General features: G+C 38.9%; 1 protein-coding gene across 1 annotated transcript in view; it reads left to right on the top strand.

The window, feature by feature from the left end:
• Positions 1 to 225: 225 nt before the first annotated feature.
• Positions 226 to 24,124, top strand: part of LMO3 (LIM domain only 3) — a 54,550-nt gene continuing 30,651 nt past the window's right edge. The window contains exons 1-2 of the mRNA XM_010210865.2: positions 226 to 250; positions 6,762 to 6,975. Of these exons, the coding sequence (XP_010209167.1) occupies positions 226 to 250; positions 6,762 to 6,975 (239 nt within the window). The remainder of the gene's footprint in view (positions 251 to 6,761; positions 6,976 to 24,124) is intronic.

The following is a 24,124-nucleotide window of genomic DNA, read 5'->3' on the forward strand; positions in this document are numbered from 1 at the left end:
GCTCGCCATCTCCGTGCGTGGCCGGCAGCTCGGGCTCTGCCGATCCCCCCCTTCCCCGATCCTTCCCCCTCCGCCACCCCCGCCCGCCCCCTTCCCCGCGCCCGCCGGGCTGCGGCGCGTCGCGCTCCCCGCTCACTTGACCCGAGCCGGGGAAGCATTTGCTACTTTTGCCGGGATTTGGTGCTTCAATGAGAAGGAGCTCTCCAGGCGCCCGTAAATCAACTCATGCAGAAAAAGGAGAAAAGTTTTGGTAAGGTGTCAGTCTCCTGCTTCCAGCGCGCTGCGAGCGGGAGCGACGCGCTGTGAGGTAGAGCTGGGAGGGGGGTACCCGGGGGGAGGCAGCGCCGGTGCTCCTCCGTCCTCTTCGCTCCTGAACGCGTTGCCGTAGCGAGCGCCTGTGTCGGCGTGTGCTCTGAAAGAGACCCAAAACACCGCTTCCTAGGACCGCTGTTTAAACCAATTAATCTTGCTAGGTGCAACAAATATCGCTGCACGCTTTTCCCGACACCTCCCTCTCCCCTTCTTCTCCCCGACTCCCCGGCCCTGTGATGCTTGACAAGGAATTAGCACAAAAGGCTTGAGCGTCCAACTCCAAAAGGGGTTCTTTGTTGTAGAGTGTATGTTTCTTATTTATTTTTTTATTTTGCATGTGAGCTGCATCAAAATTGAACTCAGTCTTGCAAATCTCTTGTTGGCCTTTGCCAAGCACTAGCACTTTGCTGCCATGGTAACTGTAATTAAACTGATAAGAGTGGAAAAATGTCAGTATCTCTGAGCCTTGCAGCTGCATTGGAGAAAAAGGGAATCAAATTGGTTCCCAGCACCACTGCTCTAAAAAAGGAGGGAGGGAGTGTGGGGGGGGGGCTAGGGGGAGAGAGGTGGGGAGGGGACCACACGACAAGGGTAAGAACACAGCTAAGCAGCTCCTGGCCCTGAGATCTGGGTACGTCTATTTGCTGTGTTGTCCCTTAGGGGGCTGCAGCCTGCAGGGATGCTCTGGGCCAGTGAACAGAGAGAAACAAGCTTTTAGGCCCAATCTAGCTTTCAAAAAGAGAAGGGGGAAAGAAGAGAAATCTTTTGTTTGGTGTCTCTTGGCAATCGACTAACCATGTTGGCCAAATTCTTTTAATCTGTATCACTGCTCCCAGCTGTGGGACTGCATTCCCATTTTTAGTTTTTACCTAACCTCTTCTTTTCCTCCTCTTTCCTCCACCCCTTCCCGACTCACCTCTTTTATTAAAAAAAATCAAAAAGAAGATAGAAATAAAATCAGATTTGTCTGCAAAAGAAGAGGTCAGAGGTGAAGTTTAGTTACATGCAATGGAAAATTAACTCGAAAGTATACAGAAGAGACTATTTTCAGAGTACTAAAATCCTTACTTTTATTTTTATGAAAAAAACCCTGAGTGTTATGGAGTTGCGGTTACTTTGTTGTGTTAACTACAGAAGCTGAGACTGTGCGGATGAATGGCACAGAACAAGAGAGCATAATGGAGGCAATCAACCGTTAGGCTGGTTCACAATGCAATCCAGGCAATTAAAAGCTCACCAGAGTTTAAATGAAATGGTTCTACTTATTTCTGTGCACTACACTGCACAGGCTATTATTTATGTCTCTTTTTTTTTAATTATGATTTCCCTTAAACTGTCAAATAACTCAGAATAGCAGGGTCTTGGAGGCAATAAGAATTTTCCACAGAACAATTTACATACCAATCTCAAACTAGTTACGACTCCTGATGTGCTACATGCGAGTTCTTAGATTCTGAAACCTTAACTTTTTTTAAGTCTGTGTACATATTGTCCTAAATAATTGGAGCTCTGAATGTTTTCAGGATGAAGCTACAGAGTGGGAAAGCATTAGAAAAGCATTCTTTTTATCTTCTACTAGATCTCTAACTCTCTTGTTGACTGCATGTTGTCTGTTACTTTGCTGTCCTTTAAAGACTAGTGCACCAATACTTAATTTGTTCCAAACTGATTTTATTTTTTTTTTTAAGTAGAGGCAAGTTTTCCCCTTCTTGCTGTACATACTACTATTCTTGGTAGAACGATGTGCATGCCTCTGCAAAGGAGAGGATGGGAGTGGTTTTTAAAAGTTTATTTTTTAAGTGATCCAGTGCACAGTAATATCCAACTTTTCCTCCCTTAACATGACTTTCAAAGACAGTCTGTACTACAAACCAGAAACTGAGTTCTGTGAGTCTTGTGTCACACTTAGCACCATAGAGGAGGACGAATTCTGCTTACAAAGGCTACGACATCACTAACAAGATACAGTCCATTATGTCAAATCTTTGTTCCCTTTGATTTTGAGAAGAGTGATGATTGGAGTAAAATGGATTTTTGTCTTTCAGCCTTCCTCCAGGAGCCTGATTTAGCTTTTTCCAGCAATCTTTCCTCTTTCTCCTGAAATCGTAGTTACAAATCAGTTGACAGTGTTTGATCACAATATGATTACAATATAGTAATAACTAGGGATGGGAGTCATTTACATTGAACTTATTTGGAGAGACCGAGGAAAATCCAAAGACCTGAAAATCAGGCTATTAAGTTCTCCCTTCCAAGATCCTAAAGGGTGGTAGAGGGTGATGAAGTCTTGTTCTTGGCAATTTACATGTAGTATCTTGGGAGACTAGGGGTGGAGGGAGAGAAAGAATGGTCAGAAGGACAGAGGAAGCCCTTGGAAGCATATTGGGGTGAAATAAAAAGGGTTTGTTTGACAGTGACAGACTAGGTGCTGAAATTTCCCAGTTCTGAGAACAGATCTGCTCTGTGATGCGGAGCATGGGTAAGGCTGCAGAACTGAAGGGAAAGCTGGGTTTGAGTCTTTTTCTTTCTTTCTTTCTTTTTTTAAGCTTGGGTGTAGCACTTAAAGAATTGCATGGTTTTTTGGAAGTGCTTCATAAGCTCTGATTTCCTGGCGCTGGAGGAGAGGAGGGCAGCCAGGCAGCACTTTGATATTTCAGCAGCAAGCAGTTTGGATGGTTTTGTAGGTGCTGTCAGCCTCTGAAAGGGTCTTTTTGTGCCCCAAGAGACAAATGAGTACTTAAACCTCAACCTGTGAAAAGCTGGCTGAAAGTAAGCTGCAGGTATTCTTATTGCCAAATTAAGAGAGAGCTAAAAATACACAAATGCATGTCTGAAAAGTGTAGCTGCATTAGAGATCTTATGGGAACATTAAAGGGAAGAGAGATGGTCTGTGAGGTGATCTGCATTAAGGTGGCTCATACAATATAGAAAAAAGCAATGAAATGTTCTGTTTTCAAAATTAAGTGATCTAATCCAAGACATATCAAGAAAAAGTCATGGCATAGAAATTGGAGATATGTAAAATAGTTCCTGGAGCATTGCTTTGTGCATTGTATTGTTTAGAAACTTTCTACACTTTGAAAAAAACCAGTAGTTTTGGGATTTTTTTTTTTTAACTTTTTAATGAAAGTTTAGAAGCAGCTTCAATTGCAAGTAAGGTGCAAAAAGATCAAATCTATCAGAGGAGAAAAGCATTCCTTCTCTCCAAAAGCTACTGCAGATTGAATCACTAATCTGAAGATACTGCCAGTGGGATGTCAGCAGCACCTTCTCTCTCAGCCTCGGGAAAATAGACATGCAGGGCTGCTAACACTACATCCATAGGATATCTGTACCTTTTCACAAGGAAAGTTTGAGCTAAGCAACATATCTCCTCATATAGCAAATGTCTTGAAAACTGCAGAGATATGTACAAGATTCTGCAAGCTGTGGTTTTATTTGTGATACAATAAACTTGTATTTGCAGCATCTACCTCGAATTATAAGGCTTAATTCTTGCCATTTGCTCCAATATTCACTTGGTTAGACTTGTTTCTGTGGCATCTTCTTCCCTTCAGACAGCGCAGGACAGTAGATCAGCCTGGATGAGAGACTGTCAGCATCCTCTCTGTAACCCACTTCCTTATCAAGTGACAAAATTTTTACAGTAAGATTTTTTTTCTTTAAAGCTTTTAACTGCATTAGCTCCTAGTTTATCCTGATTTCCCTCAAGATAAAGATTAAAGTCCTAGAACAGCCCTTCATGCTGCTGAACTTTTCACTGAGTTCCAAGAAGTTGATACAAATTGTGGCTGACTTCATGTATTTGTCCTCTGCATGGCCGAAGAGAGGGGCTGGGGTTAAGCCTGTTGTTGGCACTTAGCAGATATTTACACTCCACTGTGATATACAACTTTACAGATTAATGCTTTTCAACCAAGATTAGAGTTCCAGCAGGACTTCCTTTTACTGTCTGATATAAGTTCTTTACCAAAAATCTCTCATATTTTCACTGCTTTTGGTCATTTATTTGTACTGTGTTGGTTTGCTGCTTCCTGTATATAGCCTGGATTCAGGGGAGTCTGTTGACACTGAAAATTATTGTAAAGACTCAGCCTTTGTCTCACAGTGTTTGCTCAAGATGTGAGTGCTTGTTCCCAGATCTGCCACAGACTTGCTGTGGAGCCCTGTGCAGGTCGCTGGGTATCATCCTCTGCCTTGTGAATAAGAAACAGGTCTTACGAGTCTGCAAGTGATGTGGGAGCTAAGAGAGTGGCATTGATTGGGGAGTAATAGGAAGGCAGCAATGCCACTCTTTATATTTACTGATAGAATAATACAACCCTTACACTTTTATTATGAGCTTTAGGTGTTCTGCAGCAGTACTGCTGTGGTGCTTAAGGGTGCACATGAGGAGAACTGTCTCCCATATAACTGAATGGTTAATAGATAAATATATTGCTCCAAAATTCATAATAGAGTGTATTTTAAAGAGGAGAGAAAGCCTGTTGTGCTCAAATGTCACAATAAGAATTACTATTTCTAATTCAGTGATCAGCTGCACAGGTGAAACTTGAAAGTTCAGCTAGGTATCCCTGGAAGGTCACTTAATGGGTTCTACAGTCACTGCAGTCCACATAAATTCAATGCGTTCCACTGGGTTGTGTCAGCTGGCATAGCATTTAGCCTCTTTCCAGTACTACTATCCATAAAGGCACAGTGTACCATTGCTTCAAAGATTATGCCCATTTTCATGTTTTCCTCATGAGACCTTTTTAAAAAAACAAACAAAACAACACCACCCCCCCAATACAACAAATCCACAAAAAAAAAAAAAAAAAAAACCAAAAGACCACCAAAAAAACACCCAAAACAAAACAAAAGCACAAACCTGAACTGTTTCATGTTCTAGCTCCCTGAGCCTGCCTGTCTGTAGTGGTGTGTTACAGTACCAACTGAGATCTGCTGATAGAAGCTGGGACTGCAAAGCTTTCTTAACAGTAGGTAGTAGAGCATTCGTGATGAGGAGCTCTTGAATTTTCTTTTCTTTGTTACAAGACTCTGTTTGACCTTTCCCAGTCTCTACATAATAACCATATCCTGATTTTTGGGATAGAATTTGCATGTTGGCAACAGCATTCATTCCCCAGTCTTGACAAATTCTCAGTGTAATATTCAGATGCACATCAATAGTAGTTTGGTTTTTTTTTAAAGTTGTATGTCTCTGTATTTTTAAAACAGTGAAACCACCTAATGATAGAACTGTGCACCAATTCTCTCCTCCTCTCTCATGCCTGTTTAATGCCCACAAAGCATTCACAGGGTTATAATTTTGCTTATTCTAAGAAATGACTTTCAGAGAATTGGCCTGAGTGTAACGGAATGGCAGTTCATGCGATTAACCAACAGAGATCAGTTTGTAAGCACTTTGGGGCAGTGACCTTCTCTCCCCATTTACTGTAAAACTGAGGGCAATTGATTTTTGTATGGATCTCTGGAAGCTGGCTGTGGTGCTCTGCATGCCGTTGCTCAACTATGTTCTACTTTTACCAGTTCCTTCCCTTAAACAGTGGTTAAGGCATTTGAATTGTTATTTAAATGCTTTCTACTATTACATCAGAAGGTGTGTGTATACCTAATGGACACTACTGGACTTCTTGTCCCGAACTAGATGTTTACTAAAATTGGGATTGGAAAGTGGGACAGAGATTTTTATTGATTGGTTGCTTTGTTTCTTTGGTTCTTTTTTGTTTTCCTTGCTGACAAATTACCAACTGTCCAACATTGTGTAGATTACTTTAAAACTACTAGATTTTTCCAGAAGGTCCTTACACTGCAGGTTGTAAGTAGAGGTGCTGGTACTCAAGTTTCTGGAAATCAAATTGCTTCATTTGCGTGTCTTACAAATCCCGAAATCTTAAAGTCTTAAAATACCTTCCTGCCAGTACCAAAATGTCTATGTCAGCCCCCTCGAAACTCTGCCCCTGTGTCTCTAATAGTTTCAGTCTTCTTTATAATATAGAGTGCTTTTACGTTTTATAAAGGTAGTGCTGCAAATAGGTGTAAGTATGTGCATTTATCTATGTTTGCTGTCCTAGATATGCTGTTTATTTATATTTTTGGTTTCTAAATATTGCATACTTTGGGTGAAAGTGGATGACTTTTCAACTGAACTGTTTTAATTTTTCATTTAACTTTTAAACTCCTGTTTCTTTTCAGCAAAGAGTCCAGGTAAATAAGGTGTTAAAGAGAACCTGTGGAACTTAGAGTAGTGAAAGTTTCTGCTTTCAAACATCTCAAGCTCGTTTTCAGTTTGCCGTGGACTATCTAGGTTATTTTGTTCTATTTAAATAATTGTCTTTTTAATGAACTGGATATGGGAGTAGCAGCGAGGTGGAGGAACAAAAGGGCGAGACTTGTACTCTAGAGAATATCTATTTTCAATCTTCTCTTTTCTGGTTGTGTTTCAGGTATACAAATGCTCTCAGTCCAGCCAGACACCAAGCCGAAAGGTTGTGCTGGCTGCAACCGTAAGATTAAAGACCGCTATCTTCTAAAGGCCCTGGACAAATATTGGCATGAAGACTGCCTGAAATGTGCCTGCTGTGACTGTCGCCTGGGGGAGGTGGGCTCTACCTTGTACACCAAAGCCAACCTTATCCTTTGTCGCAGAGACTATCTGAGGTAGGCTACCTCCTTACATTCGCTGGCAAATCTGTTCAGTCCTTCCTATGTAGTCACTAGTGCGTAAGCAGTACCTGAGTGCTGCCAAGACCAACTATATGTGAAGGATGAGAAAAGAAATACTGATAAAACTAAAATCTGAATCCAAAAGCACACATAACTCAGGCTGTGAAGATGATTGGCAGTTTTCTGATGCTAATGCTGGTGTCCTGTCTCAGAGGAGGTATAGAGTGAACCCCTCACCATGTTTCCCACAGCACCATACTCCTGGAAACTGATGGTCTCTTCCTCCTCGCAGCGTGCTGGCTGTCAGGCGTAGAGTTCTGAAACCACACACATGTTTTTCCCCAGCTCCAGTGCATGGTTTGAACTCTGTTAGCAAGGAATGCTTCACCTGTCTTCACTTACCCACTTTTGTCCTCTTAGTTTGCCAAGGGGTTTTGTTTGTGGATTTTTTTGTGGCTCTTACGAATGTTGCCATTTAGCTGTTAGAAATTGTACCAAGATGAACAATTGTCTTTCCCATGCTAAATAACCAGGTAGTTAATATGCTCAAATTCACACTGGTCCTCATTTAACTTGGTGATGTGATGGGACACTGGGTAATCTCTTGTTGTTTCTCAGAAATAGTAAATTCTCACCTGATTTTTCTCCCTTCTTGTTTGCTTGTGGACCTTACACTCTTAAAAGTATTTGAGGTATAACTCATAGCAAAGTACCGATGAGCAGCACCAGGCTAGTATGAATAAATAGGGATGCTTGGCAGGAGCTAAGTTTAATTGGGAAGTTTAGTCTCCCCAGGCTCTCAATAATAAATACAGAGAAAAGACTCCTCTGGGGTGATTCAGAGCACCTATTTCCTATAGGAACACCTCTCCTTCATTCCCTGTAGAGGGGGCCTAATGAGACTAGTCGCTCCAGGCTAGCGTGAACTTCTGGGAATATTTCCTCTGCCCCTGTAGTGAAGCCTTTTCCTTTTAAAGGGACACTCAAGTCAGTGATACATTGGGGGAAAATTAAAATTGCCTTTGAATGTGTTAACTTACAAGTTCTGTTTAAGCATGGGTACCAAATAGGAGATTCACAGTCACTGATCAGTTTCCAAGTTACACAGCATAAGTTGGTTAGAACAGGAATCAAGACTGAAGTGTTATTAACAACTTTTGCTACTCTGTCTTTCCACTTTGCAAAATGGTTTTTTTTAGAATGGAACAAAAACCTTCACAAACATGTTCATTTGTTGAGCTGGGGCTGCAAGGCAGATCAGGGTTCTTCAGGTGTGGGCATGAACTTCTTGTTAATTAAAGTGCTCTCCTTCCCCCTTCCCACTAAAATGTGGAATTGAACACAAGATAGAGTACTGGGAATTTAGTGCAGCATCTTAATCTTAAAGCCATTGTGTTAAAGCTGCCTAAAAAGGAGGTAACAAAACATTATTTTTAAAAACTGTCAGGGAACTTTGAATGGAAGGACTTGCATGTGATCTTAAAAGTCACTTGTGACCTTAAAGCACGTGTCTGTAGGTTGGTACAGCTTCTGGGGGGAAAGGTAACATTCACCTTAATATTTAAAATCCATTTTAAGAATCCTTCTACAACAAGTGCCTGCAGGAGTGAGAAAACTCTGCTATGACTCTTTGATTTGAGTTCCGAATTTACTGGAGACCTTGAATTTCTTTACTGAATCTCCCAAGTGTAGTGCAGCAGATGTAATGTTTTAAAATCAAATGTTTAAAATCAAAACCAGAGTGATCTAGTAATAGAGATATGAGCAAAGTATTTCCCCAGCACAGATGTGTGTGCACACACGCTATTGCTTTCTGGTCTTTGAAGGTCTAACAGGAGTAAATATTTTGCTAACAGATTGTTAAAATTCATACTAAGTGATTCACAGAAAGGAAACCGTATTGGTTCTCTTATCTGTCACAACCACATTCAAAGCTGGTGTTTCAGTTATTTGTTCATTCACAATATTTTGCACGAGTGAAACCAGTATACGTGAGAAATCCTGTAATCAGTTTTAAAATGTTTCTGATTTTTGTCTCCAGGTTTATCAAGTCTTAATGAAGCTATCTTGTCATGAGCCTTTTTTTGGTGTTCCTTGTGAGTGCATAGATTTAAACTTAGTATTTACACTCAACTTCAAACTGATGCACTTAAGGTAATTGCAGATAGTCACTTGCCTCATTGCGTCTTATCTACTTAGTTATGCAGTGAACCTATAAAAGTGATCTTTTTATGCTAATGTAGAAACTAGTTAAATGTTCTCTAGCTTTGTAGTCGAATAAGCTTTTGTATTTAGCAACCTACTTGATATGAATTTAAAGAACAAATTACTTTGTATTAAGGACTGGATTACAGTTTGATTACAGTTTCAAACTATCCCTGCATTTTTTTTTCTTTTTAACCATAATGAGAGTCTTTGCTACATGTAAAATATTTCTTGCTTCCTATTAATTTATGTGGTGCCCTCTAGAGGATATGTGGCTTGCACGATCCTATAAAGAGCAAAATTGGTTATTAACTTGTCTCTCTGTGTTCATTATCTCTTCCAATAAGACAGCCCTTCTACTGATGCTAGAAGTAATAATGTAGCTAGTTTGGGCTCTTTAACATTCATGGTTAAATTTGCAAACTGTATGATTTTGTCTTTGTCTGTTTGCAAAGATACTTGCAGCATCTCTCGTTTAGAGATGCCTGCCAAAAAAACCTAAATGCTCCCTTGGCCCTGTTGAATGCTCTTGTTCTGCATTTGAGCCTTTAGGTACTCGCTTTGGTGGGCCTTTTACAAATACTATGTATCTTCATAACTTAAGAATTTTTTTTGCTTTAGCTCTCTCCCTTGGTAGAATTAGTTAATTTTACTATACTGAAATATTTTTCTCCTTGTGTGGGTGGCTGGGGGGATGGAAGATATCTCTAATGAGGTAATTTATTTGGAAGATGCTTTGGATGTGATGCTGTATCCTGGAATTTGATTCATGTAAGTCACACTAGTGGTTTCAGACGTGGTGTATGACACTGAGGGTATTAGGGCAGCCACAAGTAGGAATGAACTCTGTTTTGTTAAGGAGAATGAAAACTGACTTGAGTAAAGAAGGGACTCAATGTTAGAAATAACACAGTTGTTGAAAATGATATGCAGAGTATAATTCCCCTGCAGGCTTCTGTCTCCTTCTTATACACTCTTGGGTTAGAAAGTGAAGACTTAATTTAAGGAACTTAGGTTTACGACAATATTTCAAGTACATTTACAGCAAGTGAAATATGCAAGAAGTGGGTTTTTTTTTTTCCCTTCAGAGCTGTACCATGACATCTTAATGTATCAGCCTATCCTGCTCTATCCTGTCTTCTGACTGGCAGTATGTCCATTTACAAGCACGATATTCCCTTTGAAATCTGTCATTACTGCCATTAATGACCAGTTGTTATGTTAACAGCCCTTGGGCTGTTAACGTGTCAAACTGGTTGTTAACTGGAATGTTATTACTTATTTAAATCGCAGGTATGAGTTGTGTGAAATGTGCTTTGGTTGTGTGTTCTGGGCTGCTTCTGCACAAAACAAAAGGGAAACAGCAGAGTGTTTGCCTTTAGGGTGCCGAGGGATTTGCTTTCTGTTCCATCTGCTCATTTGATTTCTGCATTATTTGTGAGGTCCTCCTACCCCTGGGCAGCCTCCTAATTTCAGGTGTTACTATGTGCAATCCTGTCTCTTAGCCTTGTGTGTAAATGGGCAGCCACAGTTATTTCCAGATGCACGGTAATGCCTGCCGCACATTTGAGATTAATATCTGGCCCCTAAAAGTGTAAAACGAAAGACCGACAATTACATGTAACTCAGTTGTATTAAATAATGAGCTTCCTTGGATGCAGCGAAAATATGAAAGTACAGCTGTGCTAAGCTAGTAGCAATGTAGGTCAATCACCCTTTTCACTTAGGTTTTTAACTACGCAAACCCTGCTGAGCGACCAATGACTACAAAGTGCTGTTTCATTCCTATTTAATTTTGGCAGCATTTTACTGAAGAGCAGGCATTCATGCAGCTAAATTATCTTCACCGTTTCTGGTTTTAACTTGAGCTCCATGACACTAAATGTTGGAGTGCATATCTCTTAGTAAACACAAAGAATATGGTTTCTGATTTTTTTTTTTCCAAATCCATCTCTTAACATAGAAATTGAATTAGAACTTTTATTACTTTTCACATAATTTCCCTAGCCAGGCAAACAGATCTTAAGAAAAAGATTAACAAAACTGATATGTTGGGGTGGAATTTTTGCCCTTGAACACATCTAGAACCTTACTGAGGATTGGATGTGACACACAAGTCTGCCTCTTTCCACCATCCAACCTTGGTATTAATTTCTCTTGTAAATGTACTGCAGACATTAAAAGTACCACTGAATAGCTATGAAGATGAATAGATCACTATTCCTAAAGAAAGTGGCAGATCTTGTTAGCCTTTTTTCTCCTCCCACATTGTTGGTTCAAAGACATGAGAAAAGACAAGTTTTTAAAATATGTGTATCGGATGAGACCTTGTAAATAATGAGACGTGACTACAGAAAGTAAAGTGTTCAACCATAAGCGTTGTAAAGATGCTGCCTCTGTAAAATATTTAGCTTGTGAGAGGGTACAGACTGAAAAGAGTAGAGTTTAGGAAGCAGCCTTTTCATGTACGACTGCTTGCACTCTAAAGGCAATTATTATTTAAAAAAAAAAAGTTGCGTAGGAGTACTTAGACTTAAAATGTCTGGTGGCCTGGTACTGATTAGCAGATCTTACTTCTCTTGTGTCATAAAAAGTGTACATTAAGTATTGCAACTACCTAAGATACCAGCTCGCTTAAATGCACATATAAGTACTCTAGATTAATATTTCTACAGGTAGTTGGTTATAAGGTGTTTTCAAAATGACACCTCAACATGCTTCTTGCTAATCTTGATCAAATAAAGGTAGATGTTGAAGGACTCAAGTATTATGTGTTTTCAGGAATATTGAGGTATTTACAGAAGTGCGGCTTAAGAGAGCTCTGCTTTCTTCACTACAGCTTTGTAAATACAAACCCTTATTTATCCACTAATATGCATGTTGCAATGCATTGAAGAAATTGAGAGAGTAATAGTTTGCAGGAATAAGCCCTAAAAATATTTTTAAATATTTAAATATATATATAAATGGTAGATGTAACGGTCTGCTTGTACTAATTTTGCTCTGTGAGATTTATGTTCTCCTAAATTTACATTAATTGTATAATTTAACAGGCCTTTAAACACAAAAGAAAAAAAAATGGGGAAGAATACTCTCTCTCCCACTAATTGTCAAAGGTTTTGAAACCCTCAAAACATCTTAACAGTTCTTGAAGGGATAAGGGTGTGCTGGAGGAGAGTAATGCACACACGCACAGTTAATCCACCCAATTTACAAAGAATAGTGCTTTCGATTTAGTTACACTCTGGTTAGTTTAGCTTGTTCTTATTTTAGTTCATCTGTGATAGCTTTTAATAATAAACATTCAATTAAGTTGTTAAAATTGGTGTTTAAGTCATGTTGAAATGTTGTAAAATGTGTGTACTCAAGTTTGACACTCTTCAGTAGTTCCATGTGTTTCCCCCTATCTGCTGGTATTTTTCTTTAGAGCTGCCAAATTTTTAATAATTGTGTTATTTTTAGTGGCTTAAAATACACAGTTTAATTTCCAAGACTGTGAATGTTCCCTCTTATAAGGCTTCTTGAAAATGAGACGCTTCTTGTGTGTTGTCAAAATACCTCATTAATCCCCTGGAAACGTTCAAAGAATTTCAGGAGACTTTTCAGATGAAAGTACAGTGCCTCTTAAAGCCTGTCCTACAGCTCTTCATTACCTTACTACAGCACAGTGTATTTTGATGGAAAATTATTTTATTACAAAGATTTTGTCAGTACGTAGCAGCATAATAAAGCATAATTAAAGCAGTGATTTTGGGGCAGCCTAGGTAAGTCTGCAGTGCCAGAGAATGGGATAATGTTCCTGGAGAAAGAATAAGAAATCTATAGGTCTGCTTACTATTTTCTACAACCTGTGTTTAAAGAAATGCAACTTTCTTGATTTCTTTCTTGCTGAATTTTTCCTCAGAAGTTACTTTGACTAGTGTTTTTATGAAATGTTTTAAAAATAATATCCATAATAAAATTATTTACTTCAGGAGTAAATACTATCAACTATATTATGATATGTGATTTGACAACCAAGATTTAATTGGAAACTTTCTGCATTTTTGACCAGAAGCATAGGTGAAACAATGCATCTATGTATAATGTAGTAGAAGAATATTTAGCTGTTACTAACTAGCACAGAGAGACTTCTAAGTAGCTTTGATTTCTGCTACATATCTGTTCCTAATAAACAAAAAAAAAAAAAAAGGAAAAAGAGAAAAACCAAAAATTATTTAATTTCTTTGAAACTAATTTTTTTTGTGGATTATTTACCCACAATTGAGAGCCAAATCTTTATTATATAATATAAAAAAAAATTCTTAATGAATTGTGTTATATTGTATTTGCTATAGTCTTCAAATATTCCACATAAGGTATAGCATTCCTTCTTGATCTGAATGTTTGAATAACTTTTAGCCATCAAAATGGACATCATTGTTATGCACTTGCAGCCCTCCTGAATTAGGAATTGCTAATTTTGAAATGGAATTGATTGTAACTATTACAATCCTTAAGAATCTATATTTTGGATATACCTTACCAAATGCATTTGTTTTTTGATGGATAACTTCCCAATGGATTCCTTAGTATGATAATGGATGATGTTTTAAATAAATCTAAACAACTGTTACAAGCTTACTATTTTTTTCTGAACAAAATATTCCTTAATTTTTGAAGCTTTTCAGACACATATCTGAAGCAATGAGTCTACATAGTCAAAGCTTTACACATTTTACACCTACTTCACTTCAATGTAATTCTGGTACTGTTGTTTTACACCTTCCCTGGGCTGCTTCTTGCATGTTCTCAAACAATTAGACCTTCAACACTTGAGTCTCGTTGTATATGATTGGTAGTTTTAAAAATGGCTATGAATATCAGTAGATTCATATTTTAAGAGAGTAAAGACTAGAATGTGCTACTTTTTTAGATGTTTGTATTAATCTATCAAATTATCTTCCTGAAAAAGGATGGATGGAAGAGGTAGCTGTATCTAGGCCAGTGAAAACAACAGAAAAAAAAATCAGTAATGGGCTAGAAATAACTAAAATTTGGATTTGAAAAAACTGCTGGTTCTGCTTCTTTGTAATAATTAGAAAAGTGTTAAAACCTTGAAACATATCCTAGGTGAAAAATTCACAAAAGTAGTACCAGATCTTGACCTCATACTAATGAAAACATAAATTACTCAAACAACAGGACATGTTGTTCAGCCAAATTTGATCTTTAGTAAGCCACATATCAAAATGAGACAATATACAGTTAGGATACCTTGCACACTCTCCATGGTCATATCTTCTCTACACATCTGCTTGATATGATACTTAGGCTTACATTTATGCAGAAATCATGGTGGAATTCTGTACCCTATGTTATACAGGTACTTGCAATACGATCGTGGTCCTGTCTTCTCTAAAACTACTTAAGACAGACTTTAAATGTATGTTAGCAATTAAGCATCTTGATAGCCCCATGGCAATTGGTAAGGTTAGTAGCAGGCTTGATTTAAGCGTGTGCTAAAATGTCTTGATGTAGTGCCACTATAATGTTCCCTCTTCCAGCTTTCCAATAGAACTGCAGCTACCAGGAACTGGAGAATATTTAGCACCTATTTTTCAAAGAGCACAATGGCCTCAATTATTAACTGCAAAATATTTTTCTTTGGGATTAAAGTGAACCCTTTGTAACAAAACACAACACAAGGGAACTTTTCACTAGCAGAAAATTGCTACTTTTATAGAAGAGAAGAGCGTGTTCAGCTCTGGAATGATGTTCCTCTGGAAATTCTCCTGCAGGTCTTGAGTGAAGTGGCATTCTGCAGTATTGGAAATTAAGCTTTTCATCTTTTCTTTTGCAAAAATGATAATGTTTTGTGTTGGCACATAGCAGATAAAAGTGAGAATTACACAACACGCAAAGATAATTTTTTTTTTTGGAGGGGGGAGAGCAGAAACATGAGGGATTTTATTCTGTCTTTTCTACATTTGGAGGAGGTGAAAGTCAGTAAGTGAGAATAAGTTATGCATTTGGATATACTGTAAATGATAGTATGTTTGACTAATTAGAAAGATGATTTAGTACAACAGATAGCAAATGTCCCCTTGCTTTTGTATCATGGCTTTCATATTGCACCTTTGTTTTAAACAAAGCTTGAACCTTTGAACTTCATGTACAGGAGTTATCACTTTTCTCTCTTGATACTAAAATGTGCAAATTGCTTGTGAATCAAACCTGATTTTTGTTCAAGACAAGCTTCCAAGCAGCCTTGGGTTCTAGCTGAATGAATAGTATTTATTATATTGCAGCCCTTCACTGAAAAGTATTATTGTTCCACCACTGAACAAAATAAATGTCATTTTACATTTTATTTTATAACGTTCCTTGCAGATACCTTAAAGAGAAATGTGTACTGGAGAAAAGTTGACATAAATACAGAATTAATAACTAACACACGCACCCCACCTTTAAATACATCTACTCTAAGACACAGATGAATTTATACATAAGCTCATAGAATCGTTTAAGTTGGAAAAACCTTTAAGGTAGAGTCCAACCATTAATTTAGTATCACCATATCCACCACTAAAACATGTCTCTAAGAACCACAATCTAAACATCTTTTGAGTACCTCCAGGGATGGAGACTCAACCACTTCTCTGAGCAGCCTATTAGAATGCCTGACAACCGTTTTGGTGAAGAGTTTTTTTTCTTAATGTCTAATTTAAATCTCCCCTGGTGCAACTTGAGGCCATTTCATCTTGTCCTTGTGTGAAGAGACTGACCCTCACCTTGTTACACTTCCTGTCAGGTAATTGCAGAGAGTGATAAAGTCTCCTACAGGATAAACAAATCTGGTTCCCTCAACCGCTCCTCATAAGACTTCTCTAGATTCTTCACCAGCTTCATTGCCCTTCTTTAAACATGCTCTATATCTCAGTGTCCCTCCTGTTATTGCAGTTCAGCTTCTAAAAATATTTCCTATTACGATCGCTGAACTTGGTTTTATCCATAAATATTTTTTTAAGGAATGATTCCTAGGTAATGATAGCTTAAGTGACTTACAGGCAACAGATTAGAGATGGCAATAACAATTGCAATCCCTGTAAGTTATTGTCTTAGTTCTTATCGTCTGTTCTTATGGTTGCTTCTACGTTGATTTTGATTTTCTGAAGTCAGGACTGTTACCTTCAGAGCTACTTTCTCAAAACAGGCACAAAAAAGTAAGATTTGTTTGGTTTCATAGGAAACTTAAGAATCTATCTTCCCCTGAAAAAACAAATTGCATGTCTCCACTTTCTAATTTATATTAAACAAATTTAAAATAGAATTCAGAATTTCTACGATTTGAGGTTTGGGTTTACAAAAAAAAAATATCCCCCAAACTTTCAAACTTTTCAAAGAAGTCTTTATAAGGCCAATATGTCTGCTTTGTACAAAGTGTCAAGAAGAGGGAGGGCAGACTCAATAAGGAGCTGTTCTTCACTACATTTAGTTGGCTTACTTATTTAATTTGTAATCTGATACATTTAAGAACACTTTATACTAAAATAACATTAGCCCTAATCCTACAAATATTTACTACATGCCTGACTTGATGTATTCTGAATAATCCTATTGAAAGCTATAGGGTCTATTAATTTAGAAACATGCCTTAGTAAAGCCAAATATTTAAAATTGGAACTGCTTTTTTGCCTGCAAACTTTTTTTGAATTGGCTGTGTCCTTGTTTTTCCTGAGCTATGTTCTGTGGAATGATTACCCCTGACTACAGCATGGCATCCCTCCCTGCCCCTCTGATCCAGGAAAAGCTCGAACTCACAACTCTGCCCCTGGCCAGGTACCTTGCTGCCATGTCTAGGATGTCAATCAAAGTTTTGACACCTGTAACAACCTTGCTCTGTTTGTCTCTGATGGAGAGGATTGTTATTTGTATGCTAATACTATATGCCACCACTCCCAAATCAAACTCTGCTGGAGGATGATTTAAGGGTCTAACTCTAGTCTTGTCTCTTTAACGCATTGGCAGCTCTTGGGCTCTGCTCTCTACAGTTTTCCTAGGAAACAGTGGTAGGAGGTGAGACAAAACTTTACTAAAAAGCCCTGGGATTTTGTGTTGGGTTCTCAATTCTTTTTCTGTTCATTATTCAAAACTGTGGTAATGAACGTGTCCTGGATACTTAGAAGCTTTGAATTCCTAGAAGGATGTGCTCATTTTCATTAAGATATTAAATTCATATAGTTTTCTGCTCTGTGTAGGATTTAAAAAAAACATCCAGCTTGACACTGAATACTTCTAACAGGGAGCACTAGAAAGTAAATTAAGATATATTCTTTCTGCTTATAATTTCACTTATTAAAACAACCTTAAAACCTAGAGGAAATGCTGCAAACATTGCAGCAAATGTGCTGGTTTTAATGAGCCTGGCTGTACTCAGAAGTTAACCAAGAGCGCTTCCCCCAGCACTTCTTTATCTAATTCAGTCATAATGCGGAGTGAACTGCTAGTAAGAAAGAAGCAGTGAACAAAACAAAGAGAAACGACTGCCTCATGAGCACGTATCCAACGATGGGTGTCTTCTATGCCCTTGTGAGGCCTTTCGTTGTGATCCCTGATGTGTCCCTGACAGGATCCCAATTACTCTTCATCTCCAGGTGCAGCACAGCTGGAGAGTTTTCCTGTAATAGCCATAACAGCGTCTTCTTTTCCCTATTCATTGTGTCTTTTAAGTAGATTCTCATTTGATAATTACAGGTAAATTATACATATATATTTTATAAGTTTGTATCTGAAATGCATAGGGGAGCTTGTAGTGCCCGTTGCTGACGCTTTAACAATTTGACCATGGAATAGTTTGAAGACTGATCACAAGTACCACCACCTCTTCCTGCTATGGTAAGCAGATGATTGCTTTCACCTACTTCTTTTCCATCCTCATATAATATACATCCTCCACTAAAAGATTCCGGAGGTTTACTCCAAGTAAAAACTAGTACGTATTTGAACATTTTACTGTAACTTGTCAGATTAGCAGTCTTGATAGGAGTGTACTGTATCTGAACAAATAACTCTGGAACCAACTATCCTTAGTAATCTTATTATTAATCATATAGTCATGCTATGGTGTCAGATAAAGACTTTTCCTCATGACCTGTCAGAAAAGTAATTTTTATGTGTGTGTATAAATATATATGTAAAGTTATTTTAGCAGATGTACGGCACTATTTTAGTTTTTTTCTGATGCTTTCCTTTTAACCACCACAAATCCTTTTCATCTGAATCATAGAATCATTATGGTTGGAAATAAGTCCAGCTCCTTCCTCCTCATAAGCTGATCCTTTTGGTTTTAAGGTGTGCTTTTTGAAAAAGTTAATTCTTGTCACCAACTCCTACATGCCTCCTGTTTGGCTTATTTGTGCAATACTGTTAGCATTATATAAGTACTAAGTGTTGCTTTTAAGGAATATCAAAAAGTTGGTATAGGGACAAGTATTCCTTTTCTACCTTAAAAAAAAAAAAAAACTGCAAAAACCCAAAAACCGTTTGAATTGGAAGGAAACAAATTTAGAAAGTGATTGCATGACTGTTTATTTTCCCAGAAAATCTTACCAAAGTGGAAAGATGTTATTTTTGCCAATGTAAGCCTGGAAACCATTATCCCAACAAGACATTTGAGAATCAACCCTCATACCTCCCAAACTTTGAAGAACTGTTTAATGTGTACTTTTAAACACTGCTTCTTTGAGTTCTTAAGCTATACCTGACTTTTTGTAGAACCAAATCTAACCTGGACCCAGCATGCTTGTCTGTTGAGAAAAGGCATTGAAAAGCACAGTTCTGTAGCCCATGTTCTACAGTAGCTTCCAACGGTGCCTTGCTTTCCAGGCTGGGTGACATCCAGAGATGGCTTCATCCTAATAGGAGGAATAGACCAGATATTACCAGTGTATTTGCTGTCTAACTCTTGGTTTGTCACAGAGAAAAAAACAAACCAAACAACCCAACATGCAACAGTTACTACTAATTCAGCCTCACTGCAGTGTTGGTTGTTGAAGGCACTACTGCTGATGGATGGAGGACACACTGTAAAATTCGCGTGTCTGCCCCTGCTTCAATTACATGTATCTGGTGACCACTGTAGTCCCTTCTTTCTTCTGCTGTGTATGAGGAGTGGAAGTAGGTATATATGGCTCTAATTTTTATATGGAGAAGCTAGAGAAGCAAAAGGGTTAACAGCTGCACCTTTTTCTCTGTGTTTATTATTCCTTCTTTCCCTGATATTTCAGGATGCCAAAAATGACAGATACATGATGCTGGTATAGGTGACTGTCCTTCCTCATAGTAATATTTGGGGAGAAAAAAATTATTAAATTCCAAATTTAAGAAAACTTGTCAAGAGACGACAACATCAGTTGTCGTTAGATGGGACCCCTGCTTTCTGTTCCTAAAACTAAATGCAGTCACCAAGACAGCTGCATCTGGGCAGATCACTCTTCCGTACATTTGCAGTCTTGCTGTCAGTTTTCCTTCCTCCCTATGCTCAAAGGGAACACCAGTGAACTGGACAACTCCCCACTTTTTAGTGATTGGGAGTGACAGTTTGTGTGCTCCAAACTGAGTGGTTTTGCTGCAAGATTAATTCTGGAGCTCTTCTGTTATTGTGTATGTGGGGACATGTGAATAGAGAGGCTGCCCATTGCATTCAGAAGTTGGGGTAAGGAAGAAATCTCTGTTGAGAGTAACCCAACATTTCTCTGTGATCTGCATCACTGTTGCCACCTCTCCATCCCAGTGGAAAAAAAAAAAAAAAAAAGGCACAAAACGCCCTAAACACAAGAAGAAAGTCCTATTGCATTCTACTAACTCCTTCATGCTAAGCATGTGAAAAACATAACAGGTGCTTACTGGAAAACAGATGAATGCAGCACATTCAGCAAGTTAGAAGATAGCTAAATTATGGCAGCAGATGTTTGGCTCTGGCAGATTTAAAAGGTCAACACCAACAGGCAGGCAGGGAAAAAAGTTCCAGTAAAGGGGCAAGAAAGAATAAAGGCTTGGAATAAAGGGAATATAGCATATTGCTGTATTCGTGCCAACATAAATGATGTCTAGTCACACACATGATACTTATATCAAATGTTTCTTCTTGTGGTCCTAACTACATTGAGCATGCTGTTGTTGCTTCCTTAATTCAATCTCCAAAGGTCAATCAAGTTAAACAGTCAGGCTGCTAAAATTAGATATTACTTTAAAAAATGAGCCCAAAAAGTGTGTTTGGAGAGAGACCTGAACATATCTGCAATCTAATTCTGTCTATTTTGCTCCAGGTTGCTGTATCTTTTCCTGAAAACACTGTGTGAACTGAACCAATCCACTTTAGCTCTAAGTGTGCTTTCTCATTCTCTGCTGATAACTGGGATATCTGCATGTTCTTGGGAAGAGATGAGGGCATCTTCTGTGCATAGGACAAAAATAAAATGACACATTTAAGTGCTTTTTTTAATGCTCCAGGGAGATTTTACTATCTGAATTGTGTGCAGTGAGCAGGGATTTTTCATTTCATACATCATTCACGACTTGCTGCAGTGATTCCAAAAAGTCACACAAGCCAAGTCACTGCTTGCACCAAAGCACAGAATTTTTTGTTTGTAAGCTTTAACAATGGATGTCAGAGCTTTATTAAGGCTTCACCCAAAATTTGCAGTGGGTAGGTACGGTATCAAGTATTAGAGAAAAGAAATAATGTGTCTGAGGACACTAGAGGATGCACAGCAATGATGCAGAATGTTTTAATCTTCCCCTCCTTGTTCTCCCATTGCTATTAGCTTGATGCACAAGAAAGTTGAGCAAGTCCTCACCTTCGTCTTTAGTCTACATATTAAAGTCTTGTGGTAGCACTAGCTAAAGACTTTGTTTTACATTAGACTGTTGCACAGATACAGAGCTATGAAAGGCATGTCAAGTTTGCCTCTGTTTATACCCTCTCACATGCATTTATTTAGGATTATCCAACACCTTTTCCAGCAGTTGTGAAGTGTCTGGGATGATATACTAAAGGTGAGGGGATTTAAATCTAGTTTTATAAGTTTTTTTCATCTTTTTTAGAGGCTTTGCAGCAAATGCATGAATCTTTAACCATTACAGTAAAAAATAGTGGGTGAGGTGGAAAAACTTTTCTAGCACTGTCACCTATGAATGCTGAAGTTAGACTGGCCTTCTGCATCTCTTAGTGGAGTTGAAGTGAATGGATACAATAAGACTCTGGACAGATGGGGCAGCCTCTTGTTTTACAGAGTTACATGGCAGTTACTGTCCATGTGCCCATCGTGGGCTTTCTGGCTTTTTCTGTAGTCTCAAGAAATCAAGCAATCTGATTACCTGGCAGCCCTTACAGATCAGCTGTATTAGAGACAGATATTACAGATGCCCTGACATTGCATTCTTTAGAAATGAAGGAATACAAATGTGTCAGATTATTACTTCCCCCCCCCCCCCGCCCAGTGACAGAGGGGGCTGCATTACAGTTTTGAAAGACTCTTCCAGGAAAGCATAGAACCCACCCTCCAGAGAGGGACAAGCGTCCTGTAGGGATTGGGCCAAACATCCCTTGTTCAAGGAGATGTCCTTTCAAGGCAAACAGAGAAGCATTCCTGGTAGAAGCACGCAGTACAAATACCCTGGGCTTTCATTTTTTTTTTTTTTTTATGCAGAGAGCAGAGCAGCTAAACACTCGCCATCATGTTGTGTGAGGTTGGGAGAAGTCCGGCTGCAGTGCTGACACATAATGCTCATGATGGACAAAGACAAGCTTTGCATCTGGAAGGCTCTGGGCAGCAGCTCTCTAAGCAACATTGGTTAACGTGACAGTATGCCAGATTCCCCTTCAGCCTCTACAGTGCTTTTATTTCTGATGGCCTCTTATAGCCCAGTACTATTCTGCTCTGTGTCCTTTCTGTTCATTCACAGCCTGTGTTTTCCAGTCATATGGCTCCTTTTCTGTCAGAGTGAGGGAAGCCCTGGTGGGAACCTCTCCAGAGAGGTCCTACTGGAGGGTAGATAGACTATTCAGAAAATAGTTAAAAGGCCAGCAATTGCAACCCCTATCCAGTGCCAAAATTTCAACCTAAGAGTCTTGAAGTTATTTTTGTACCCTTACAGCCCTGTTCTGCTTCAGCTGCCAAAGGAGCTCAGCATAATGTTGACAGGTCTATCCAGAACATCTGCTGTGAACCCTTCTTTGATTCTGCCAAAGCAGAGTTTGTAGGATGGGCCCTTGGAAGGGAGTTTATGGTTGTGTTCCCCTATTCTCACGGCAATTCTCCCTCAGTTGGATGCAGGGCCTGCCGAGCCCATTTATCCTGTTCCAGCCCCTTCATCTGGCACTCGGCACCTACAGGAGGGCAGGAATCTGAAAACAGGCTTTGTTATGACAGAGATCTCCAGATCTTGTAGCAGATGTTGCTGGTGAGAAGCAATTTTGTTCCAGCCAAACCTTCTTCAGCTCTGCTGAGGAGATGCTTAGAGAATCTCATAAGGCTACAGGCTTTGGCAAGGAAACAGTATTTTCCAATGCCAGCTACTCTCTATATTTCTTTTTGAAGGCTATGTAGAGCAAATGATCTCTTCTCTGTCTCTGTGAAACAGCTGTAAATTTCTCTTCCTTTAAAACCCCCACCCATTAAACAACCCTGACAACAGCCAACAGTTATCAGATGCAAAATGAACTATGTGCCTAGGATAAAGAGTTGTGTACCTGCCTCTCCTGATCGATCCACTGGACATTTTGTATGCCAGTGCTGCAATTTAAAATATTCTTGGGAAGTAGAAATCCCTGGTAATTTCTGTAATGGTTTATTAGGAAGTCTTGTCACCTTTTAAAAAGGTATCTGCTTCTCATTTTCTCTCTGTCACCTATCAGCTCCAGTCATTGCTTGCTTTAACCTTATCCTCTTTATACAGACTGCTGCTTTACTTTGTGGTACTGTCCTTTCTGCTTTGGGCCCAGAAGATCTAACAAAGATAATTTTAGCTTACTTTAAATCAGCGTTTGTGATAATCTCTTTCCAATAATTCCCAGGAGCTAAAAAGCCTTTCCTCATTTTGGGGGAGAAAGTTCTGCCTTACATTTGGACTCAGGACTGCATTATTCCTATCTTGCCGCCCAAGGTGTGTGTTCCCTTGGGGCTAAGAAAAATGTCCTATTCTGGTTCTTATAGTAGAGCCAACTAAGATCTTGGGAGTGATTTGCCTGCCACAGAAGATGTTTTTGTCAAGCAGTGAATTTACCTAAACTCTCTAAAAAATTCAGTCAATCCAGTTTATCTTCTTTTCTGGCCATGATGATTCTATCCCAAAGGGGCAGGAGGGTGGAAATCATATTTCTTTAAAGAAGCAATTAACAAGTAAATAATGCATCCCTTTTGCATCTGAGTAGTTTTGTATACTTTAATTGATTTTATTCTCATGAATAATTCTCTGCATGCCACCAATTTATGGTGCTTGAAGTTTAGGGTACTGGGTGAAAGTCACGTTCGAGTTCAGCAAAGCCAATGAGGTTTCTGAAAGTGCTCCACTTTCCCGCTGATTTTTGAAATCAGAGAGGAATTGTGCCAGCACTGAGCTGTTTATAAATCCTTTCCCAACACACTGATTCACAAAAGGAGATGTTGACCCTGCTGCAGATGGCTCACATGAGGTTGTATACACCCACATAACTATGACAAAGATGTCACAGAAAAGAGATTCTCAGGGGTGGTCCCTTGAAGCTGAAGGGCACTTCATGTGCATCAGAACCAGAAAATTTATTTTTCTGAGGAACTAGGAGTATAGCAGTCTGATTAACTATTGAACTGCAGCCCCTATGTAAATTTACTGCAAATTTTGGGACTACCGCTGTTGCAGTCCTTGTACCCTATAGTTGCAGTGTTGGGTGCATTTCACAGAGAAAAATTACCAT

This window comes from Colius striatus, chromosome 1 (genome assembly GCF_028858725.1).
Source record: "Colius striatus isolate bColStr4 chromosome 1, bColStr4.1.hap1, whole genome shotgun sequence".
NCBI classification, from domain to species: Eukaryota; Metazoa; Chordata; class Aves; order Coliiformes; family Coliidae; genus Colius; species Colius striatus.